General features: G+C 32.5%; 1 protein-coding gene across 4 annotated transcripts in view; it reads right to left on the bottom strand.

Annotated features, from left to right (window-relative positions):
- Nucleotides 1–326: 326 nt before the first annotated feature.
- The window catches only part of LOC138311695 (uncharacterized), a 19,426-nt gene continuing 9,730 nt past the window's right edge, over nt 327–10,022 (bottom strand). For 2 of the 4 annotated variants that reach the window (XM_069252940.1, XM_069252941.1), the window contains 9 exons: nt 9,881–9,967; nt 8,932–9,009; nt 7,858–7,938; nt 6,262–6,339; nt 5,960–6,012; nt 4,908–4,986; nt 4,174–4,232; nt 3,859–3,930; nt 327–3,577 (listed from right to left, as the gene is read on the bottom strand). In XM_069252940.1, coding sequence (XP_069109041.1) covers nt 3,412–3,577; nt 3,859–3,930; nt 4,174–4,232; nt 4,908–4,986; nt 5,960–6,012; nt 6,262–6,339; nt 7,858–7,938; nt 8,932–9,009; nt 9,881–9,967 — 753 coding nt within the window. In that variant the 3' untranslated portion in view covers nt 327–3,411. Of the gene's footprint in view, nt 3,578–3,858; nt 3,931–4,173; nt 4,233–4,907; nt 4,987–5,959; nt 6,013–6,261; nt 6,340–7,857; nt 7,939–8,931; nt 9,010–9,880; nt 9,968–10,022 lie in introns of those variants that run through there. The other 2 variants (XR_011206723.1, XM_069252942.1) reach the window with 2 other exon arrangements.

Below are 10,022 nucleotides of genomic sequence, written 5' to 3'. Positions count from 1 at the left end.
GTGACAAGGTTTTATTGTCAATAATTGTGAGGTGATGAGGTTTTACTGTCATCAAATGTGAGGTGACAAGGTTTTACTGTCAATATTTGTGAGGTGATAAGTTTTAATGTCAATATATGTCACTGTGCCTATCTATTTAAAACGTTGTACAAAAGCAACCCATTTCTCTTCATAGCACAGAAGCCATTCAAATGACAAAATAAAGAATTTTAGAGATACGTTCATTCCATTTCTGTACTGTAGCTGTCAGTATTTTTCGATATTATCGTTATTGTAAGATACAATAAAAATAACAACAAGGAAGTATTCACGTTTATGGTACGTTTATAAAAAAGTCATGAGAGGATATATTATGAGGAAGACAATAGCAATATTATTTTCATCATTAACATTTTCTTGACTTTTATCTTAACATGACATAATAAACATGACAGACAATGCACACTAATACAATATATACAGGTAGATATATAAAACAGACTTAGATCAGTTATTAAGTGTGTTCTGGGAGATTCATAGCGGGAATGGATCCCCATCTATGTAAAAAGATCTCTCTCTGCTCATTGATGTAAAAGTAGCATTGTACAAAGTTATATTTAAACATTTACAAAATTATATATCAGCTTATGACTTTTGAAGTATAGATATATCTTTTGCAGAATTGGTATGAATTTGACTTTATATTTCATAATATGCAGTTTTCAAAATCAAGATATCCAAAATACAATGTGCTAACCACTCTCACTGCTTTTAAGTATTAGCCAACAATACTTTCTTCTGCAAAAGTATTCCAATTTCATAATCTTCATATTTTGCATAGCATATGTCAGAGATAAAGTAGTCTCTTGCTATTCTATCCCATAAATATAGGATCAGATGATGCTGTTTAAAGATCCTCCACCAGCGGCAGATCAAAAACAATAGTCATCATTTGAAAAATAATTGGTGTTATATTGTGTGTATAGAATTGTCCAATTAACACAAGAAATAATACCAAACACAATAAATATATAATTAATCCAGTGTACATGTAAGTTATGTTATGCACATATTTTTTCCTCTCTATGAGCCACTTCAAATGCCTTGTTTTTCAATACATGTATTTGATTTAAACCAGACAACTTAGTGAATTGGTCTAAAAGATTCAAGAGACATTGAAGTGTTTTCCATATTCCATCAATATTGAGGCTGTTATCATCAGCAAATTGCATGAGCTTATTTTCATGTAGTTTTCAATAGTTCATCCCTTTATGTCTTGCTTATTTCTCATCATAATGCACATGATCTAAGCACACGATATGAACAAATGTGACATAATAGGATCTCAATGTCTACATCCACAGTGGTAAAAAAGAGGAAAAAATAATTGTAGGAAAGATACTTAAGTATCATCATTGATTAATAAGTTCAATCTAATAACACTTTCAGAAAAGGTAAAATACAACAAAACATTGTACAGGAATTCCCATGATATGATAGGTAGTGAAAGGCCTTTTTAATTAAAATTAACCATCCATGGTTGTTATTTCCTTCTGCATAATGCAGTAAATCATGTGTAATTCTAGTACCGTATTGTTGGCAAATTTTGTCCGCTAACAAAGCCCTTCAGATTTTCATGAATTCAAATGTCATTACAATAATTTTTATTCACTCATTATTTACAAACGAAAAATATCAATTATTAGCAACAACTGATATAACAATGACATCAATCATTGCAACAAAAATGTAGTAACATGTACATGTATATCATAACAAGTTTTCAAACATGGTCAACTGTATTTTATACTGTAGTTTTTAAGTCACAAGACAATTAACTCAACCACTGAATGATAATGAAATGTAATGGATATTTACAAAGTCGTAGTGTCCTTTGCTGCATCACTTTATCATTGTCATTGCCGTTGGTGGTATGAAGTTTACATAATATCACTTCCTTTACATCAGAATTTGTCTTTTGAAATGATGACTTCACAGAGACAAATAACTTACATGATTTACACCATCAGCAATTTTGTATTATAACATACATTGATTGTCTATTCCAGAGTATGTGACAGAGAAAAAAATAATTTATAGCAACTGCTTATAATGCCACCATGCTATTGATCAGCCGTTTTCTTTTTTGTAATGTACACATGCAAAATCAAGCAAAACATAAGAATAATTGGAATTGTACTGACACTACATTAATTAATTGTAGCTTTATAAATTCATTATTGAAAAAGTGTATGTTTCAGTGTTGGATTGATCAACAACATGATACATAATATGTTCACAAATTGTTGGAATGTTATGATGTTGATATAGATTGAATATATCCTGTGAATCAACCAAATATTAGATATCTACCAAGCCTTTCAAACACACACATGTACATTATGACAATTTACTAAATTTGTAAATCATATATTTTATGGAGGCGGAGAACATAATTAGCATAGTAGATACTTTATATCTATTACTCTCATATGTTATTCATCTGTAATTCTCTACATGTAATTATGTTAAAATATATTTTGATACTTTATCTATTACTTTTATATATATTGCGTTTTAACATATTACATTTATTCTATTTAACATAAACCCACATAACATCTAAGCATTACTCTAATTACCAATAATACTGCCAGACTCGCACTAAATTTACATGGTCATGTTTTTTGAATAATAAATGTATTCCTAATATATAACATGATTTTATTGGTTTATCACAATTGCCTTGAATATAATTTTGCTGCTTATTCACGAACCAAAATACAAGTTCTTGGCGAAAAGATCTGCCATATTTTAAATCTTTCTGTACTCGTGGTACATACATCTGTTAAAGTAAACATACAGTTTCAAGTCATCCCCAGAATAGTGGAGTTATGATTAAAGTTATATGTGCTGTAAATTAATTGGTAAAATATTTGACATATTATTTTTTCTTTAGTAATATATTGAAACCTTCTGGTTTGATCAATAAAGCTGTGTAAATCTTTCAAATGGACAAGGAAACATACATGATGCCTTATAAACGTTAGTGAGAACACAGATGCATTGTAAAATTCGTGGTTCTATAATTCATGTTTCTTTAGATGGAAATAATCTTTCAGAAATTACTTAATGATTATTAGAAATACTGTAAAAATGTGAAATGAAATTGTAAACAACAATTTGGCTTCATGGTCTGACCCTGTGTACTAATTTCAGTGCACTGCAGACGTTTTTTGGCAGTCCTTATTCGTATTTCTAAAAATAAAACCTGTGCATTGAAAGTATTGTAATTTTCAAAATGTTGGTAATTTTCGGTGGAGAAGGACCTATTAGAAGCTCTTCTTGATTCGCAAATATGAAAAATATGACACATATAACTTTAAGTATGAATTAATAACATAAATATATGAAGCCCTTTACAGAATACTATTACAGTTTCATTTTCATGCATATTTTGATTGCCTTTCCCCATGATTCCGCTTCACACACACAGCACCGTCTGATCGCTTCCTTTCTTGTAACTTTTCTGATTTTCTGGACAACTTGAGTCACAGTTTCTTTCAAGATGACATGTCTTGTATACTGTTCTCCTTTACTGAAATTACATGATACAAATGATACATGAATTATATGGTATGTTATATGTGGTTATTACTTTTTGAAGTTTGATATCATACTTAATACTGTATCATAGTATCTACAATAATCCCATGCTTTAAGTTACACATGACTCTAATGTTTGGTTTTTCAATGAACATATGATTCTGTACGAGAACCGAGACAAGATTAAAGAATGTGGGACCAGACAAAGCAAATCAAATTATCTTTAACAGTTTGAGCCTTGTAGCATGAATGAACATATTAAGTTTTACTTACACCGACGATTCCCTGATGGCATCCATCAGTTCTTTCTCAGCACCACGCACTGTTGACCAACTTGTGTACCGGCTGCTCCAAACAAAGAGAACAGGAGTTAATTGTATTGAATACTTTATATAATGTCTTACTGTATTTAAACACCATTTAACATATCGCATGGAATTGTCGACATTGTTAAATTTTCTTGTGATAATTGATTAATATCTCACTCAATCAAAACACATTATTATTTAACAAAATGAAGGAGTTTCATTCTGATACATTGTTATTGGAAAACATTTTTGTATATATTTTTTTGCAAAATTCACATACTCTCTTGGGATTATTTTGGAAAACGTCTTCATGACCCACATCTCGATTGCCATCAATGCCTGTAATGAAAAAACAAAACAAAAAAAAACATTGGATACAAAGTCCTTTACATGCATGTGGTTGATATGACTTTGAGTGGGAGTAATTAGATTGTTTCAGATTAAACCATTGTGATGATGACCTTATACTTCTATTCAGAAGACTATTTCATTCATGCACATCAAACTTATGGAACTTATTCTTAGTCCTAAATTAAATCCTTACCAAATCAATATACTACATACATCGTTTCATTGCAGTCTACCAGATACATGCTCATTAACAAGGAAAACTTGCGGACAAAGAAATTTCTCGTACACGTTTATAACTTTTCTTAACAGGAGACTGATAACAGTATTTAATTGTATAAAAATGAACTGATATCATTAATAAGTATACCCCACACAACAAAGTAAGGGGGACAATTGGAATTGGTTTTTTGCCTGTCTGTCTGTCAACAGAACTTTGTCTGGCGTCAACTCCTCATAAACTGTATGACAGATTTTAACATTTAGTACACAGAGCCCTAGCTGACATAAAGGGGACTTGAATAAACTATTTAGGGTTCTGTAATGTCCCCTATTAATGGAGTTATTACAAATTACAAAGTCTAATTAGCCCAAGTGGGATGTAACAGTCGGTCACTCTGGTAACAGTTCTAGTTTAAATTGCATTTAAACAAACAAATGGTGTACCTTTGCTTCAATCTCCATCAGACCATATCCATATGTTTGTCTTTGATTTGGTAATTTCATAAACTGTTCATGAAAAGAGCTGGAAAGCAATAAAATAGCATGTAATTTTCAAAGTGAGTAGTCCTTCATCTATATCAAGTTACTATCATCCTTGATACTCCAGGTGTTTATCTGGTACTTAACTATCATTATTATCCATTCATAGTACAAATGAAGACATATCATGAAACAAGAGGCCGAGAGAGCCTGTATCGCTCACCTGGGTATTGTAATGCAAAGTAATGTTCTGGATACAGGATCATTGATTTAGCTTTAATTTCCCTATTGGTACCCATTCTTCCTGCCCAAGGGGGTCAGAGCCAAAATGTTTACAAATTCTGTTCTCATTCCCTACCTTCCTCAGAGAATGTTTCTGGCTAAATTTGGTTACAATCCATTTAGAACTCTATGAATACTAGTAGCAATTGATAAGAAATGTAGATGGATGAACAACAGATGCCACCTCATGACATAAGCTCAATCGCCCTTTGGACCAGGTGAGTTAAAAAAAACTGACAAAGTACAGGCTTACAGAAACTTTGGAGATTACAGAAAGCCATGCGCAACTTCAAAGCCACGCCATGAATCAGAGTGTACAACAAAACCACTTCGCTATAGTCATTTGTAGTAACTTACACAGTCAATGTAGATATCTCAACAGAACCTTTACGAAGTATGAACATAACTGCATTATATCAACCACAGATTTGTTATAAATAAGTTTTACTGTACCATAACATTTGATGCTACATAGGACCAAAGAAACTGATCGTCCATTTTTGCTGAGATATTATTGTGGTTACAGTTTTGGTATGAAGCGTTTCTGGAATGTTCAGGATAAGCTAGTATAAGCTGGTATCAGAACTTCCAATTAAAAGCTAGCTCATACATATAACGGTGACAGTGTCACTTGCAATTTTGTTATTTATTCTATCTTTTCCATAACTTTTAAATTGTAACATTTCTTTCAATTATAGTACATGCAGTTCATTATCATTAACTCTTATAATTACCTTGGCAATTTACCAGATGGAAGAAGCGTCAGAGTGGGATACAGGATTGGTATCTGCAGCAAAAAGATTATGTGTCCGTTAATATTCACCTTTGCCTAATAATGCATAATAAGTGTTATTGGACAGTTAAAAAACTTAAATTCAATTTAATAAATCCATACATCAAGAAAGATATTGAAATGGCAATTAAGATAGGAAAACAAACATAAAATGGCCAATTCTGAGAATACACAGTGTAATCATCATAATTAAATCTAGCAGTACTAAAAATGTAGTTTATCTTCTTATTCCATGGTACTTACTGCATCTTCAATGTCATCCATTGACAGTTTCCCTTCTTTGTCACTTTCATCATCAGATTCGTTATCCTCATCCATGTTCTGTTTATGAAGAAATAGGATTAATTAGAAATGTCAAATTTGTATATGTATCATGCATTTTTTGTTGTTATCAACTACAACACTCATCCGTGATAACGAAGGGCTGTGGTGGCAGAGCGGTCAAGATGTCTCCTCAACATATTACCACAAGCCCTCAAAATATGGGTCACCAGTTCGGTGGTTTTTCTCTGGGTTCTTCCGGCTTTCCTGCACCACCAAACCTGGCACATCCTTACATGACCCTGGCTATTAAAAGGACGTTGAACTTATAAAACTCAAAACCCACTCATGATTAGGAGATAAACTTATGTTTTTCTTTGTATTAATGGGGTATCACTCTCGAAATGTTGAGGTACATTTATTTGTTATTTTAAATCCCTCTAGTGGTTAAGTAGGAGTAATCTATCAATCGTTGGCAGATGGACAGATAGACAGATGAACATACAACCTGAATATCCAGTAGCTCACACAACCGCTAACTTTTTTGCAGTGGTGGTGGTGGTGGGGGGTGAGAGCGGGTGCATATATTGATGTTGGATTATCTGTCAAATTCACTTGTCAAGGTTATATCACTCTTACTATATACTGAACCATGTGATATAAATATTTATTACATAATTCATCGGATATGCAGTGATTTCGCCCGTGTAATAATTTTGATTAATATGTACCTAGTGCAATAAGACCTGGGGCGATTTTCATTGGCTGGAAATTCATTGTGATGTAATTCAGAAACAATAAGATGACGTCAGGAAATATTACCTGATGTCAGAATTAAGATAACTGGAAGACAAAAAGGCGGCCTCCGCTGGATTCTTGGAATACATTTTGACGTAAAGTTCTTTGTTATGAATATACTTGTAATTATATGATACAAAGTATCTTAAATTTATGTTCATTTCATATGAAATTGTATGGAACTCCTCTCCAAACTTTAATTTTTGCTGTCTGACTATTGGCACAAAACAACATAGTCACATTTGAAGAAAACTGGGTAGCCCTTCATCCTAGTATGCTGCAGGTCCAATATCATGTCTCTAGACCTCGTAAATATTCACAAGAAGTTGTTTGAAGATTTTAGCCTGTTTTACACATAAGACCTTGAATGGCCTTCAAGGTCATTCATTTGAATAATTTGTTGCTACAGATGTTCCATGACAAATATGGTTGTAACCCGGTCAGGATTAAGGAGGAGTAAAATTTTAAAGCCTAATTTCAACAAAGTTCCCCTTTGAAGCCCCATCCCTTTGTCACTAGGGTCGAAACTAGCTCATATGATCTTTCACACCAATTATGGTTAGAATCCACTCAATGGTTAATGAGGAGTAGGATACTTAAGCCAAATTTCATCAAAGTTCCCCCTTCTGAGTCCTTCCCCTCTGTCCCCAGGGGTTGGACCTACTGAGGGACTTAGCTTGATGGGGAATAAAACTCACAATGTTACATTAAACATTCCTTTTTTGTAAGCCTGTTTGTTATAAGTGTGTCTTACTATATACTGATATAGCTGTACTCTACCTGTGGCCATATAAAAGGAGGTATATTTTCCATTGGTAAAAGTGGCGCTACAATTTCTTTCTCCCAAATCATTTCATCTTCCTGTCAAAGAAATGACAAAAAATATCGATAAGAAAGAAGAAAAACAAGAAAACTACTATGTAACTACCGTAGATTTAAAATGAAACCGCTCAGAAATCTTAAAGTCACAACAACATGAATTTTATCATTCATACTACACTTTTAATTATACTACAGATTAACTGAACATATATGGCCTACACTTTGTAACTTTACACCAGGCTTATATATCAATATGTATTATTGAATATTTGACATACGTAATATTAGAGCCAAATGATGTTTTAAATAACAGAAGGGCAATATATTTTTTCTTAAATTACAGTTCAGTAGTGTTTGGTTGGGGACATAAACCATGTGTTACAATTCATTTTGTGGATTCGTAGCAGTTGCACAGATTATTGCGTTTTGATTTTTCAATGATGGCGGCACCCCATGAAAAATACGCTTTGAATATTTGGCATACATTGAAGTAAATAATCTAGCTAGGTTCTTTCATAAGATACAGTAAAAATACTCTTGGTCTTGTTTTCAACAAAGTACAAGAAAACATTTTGCTGACAAATGAAATATCTTCATTCCACCATCATGCATCCAAGTGGTAAGCTTCAAGAAACAAAACACTTGTATGGTTCGATTAGGCTGGTACAGTGCATTCCATTTGGGATACAGCAGGTTCGTGAACTTAACCTTCACTATCAAAATGGATTTACACAAGAAATCTTGCATAAGTTTGGTGTTGTAATTATTACTTCATTTTAGATCATGAATATAGATATTCTGATGCTTATATACATAAAGTCATTTTAATAAACTTATGACTTTTGGTTTAGGAAATGTACTGAGCCTTTCACTAAATCAAAAACTTCTGAAAATGATTTCCTATATTAACTGTTTTCTATGCAATTTAAGACCTTATCTTTTGTGAAAAGTTAATTTATTTCCTATGAAATTAATGTTCTTTTATAAAAAGGTGAGCTGAAATACCCAATTATTAATTAAAAAGCTACTTACTTTCTTCAGTTCCTCATCCCAAGCTTTCTGTTCTGAATCACTAGGTGGCGCTAATCGATTTCTTGTTGTTGTGATACTCTGAGATAAACAAGCACACAAAGTTATTGTTAATTTGTAAGCAAATCTCATGCATTAAATTACAAGAAAATGTTATGTTGTTTTCTTCATTTGCCAATTTGTTTTCATGATGTATGCATGAAATTGTGAAGAAAAGAAATATAATGTAGCACAGCTTTACCTTGTCTCCAGTGACTTTGTTAAGACTTTACTTGTCGGGAGAAATTTATTTACTTTCTATAACAAGAGGCCCATGGGTCTTAACAGTCACCTGATATTTGATAAAAATTAGTTATGTCATTTACTAGCCAACTGATGTCTTCTTCATGAAATAGGAAAATAGATCTAATAGGTCTATATACAAAGTTTCATTAAGATTGGTGCATATTAACTCGCATTATCGTGTTCACAAGGTTCAATAATTATTATCACAAAGGGCAATTATTCTGTAATTAAGTAATTACTTAAATCAAGCTGATTTTCGAACTCGTCCGAGATCTTTCCAATGTTAGTCTACATACAAAGTTTCATTAAGCTTGGTTTATATTTACTCAAGTTATCGTGTTCACAATGTCATGTCGAAAAATAATTATTAGTGCAAAGGGCAATAACTCCATAAATTACAATCAAATCACGTTGATTTTCAAACTCGTTCGAGATCTTTCGAATTTTTAGTCTACATACAAAGTTTTATTAAGATCGGTTTACATTTACTCAAGTTATCGCGTTCACGAGGAAATGGTAACCAACGACGCACGACGCACTACACACGACAGAGAACGACGGACGGACAAACGACTATTGCAATAGGTCACCATGACTTATGGTCAGGTGGCCTAAAAATGTTCTATCCATAATGTGAGCTGAAAAACTCAATAGAAAATTAACTTACTTTCTTCTGTTCCTTTTGCATAGCTTTCATATTTTCAGCTGTAGGTGACATTAACCGTTGTCTTTTCGGTCTGCTAGCAGTAATATTCTAAGATAACAAGCACAACAAAGTTATAGGTTTATTTTGAGAACAACAATAATGT

This window comes from Argopecten irradians, unplaced genomic scaffold (genome assembly GCF_041381155.1).
Source record: "Argopecten irradians isolate NY unplaced genomic scaffold, Ai_NY scaffold_0088, whole genome shotgun sequence".
Taxonomy (NCBI): Eukaryota; Metazoa; Mollusca; class Bivalvia; order Pectinida; family Pectinidae; genus Argopecten; species Argopecten irradians.
This window is presented reverse-complemented; position numbering and strand designations above follow the sequence as displayed.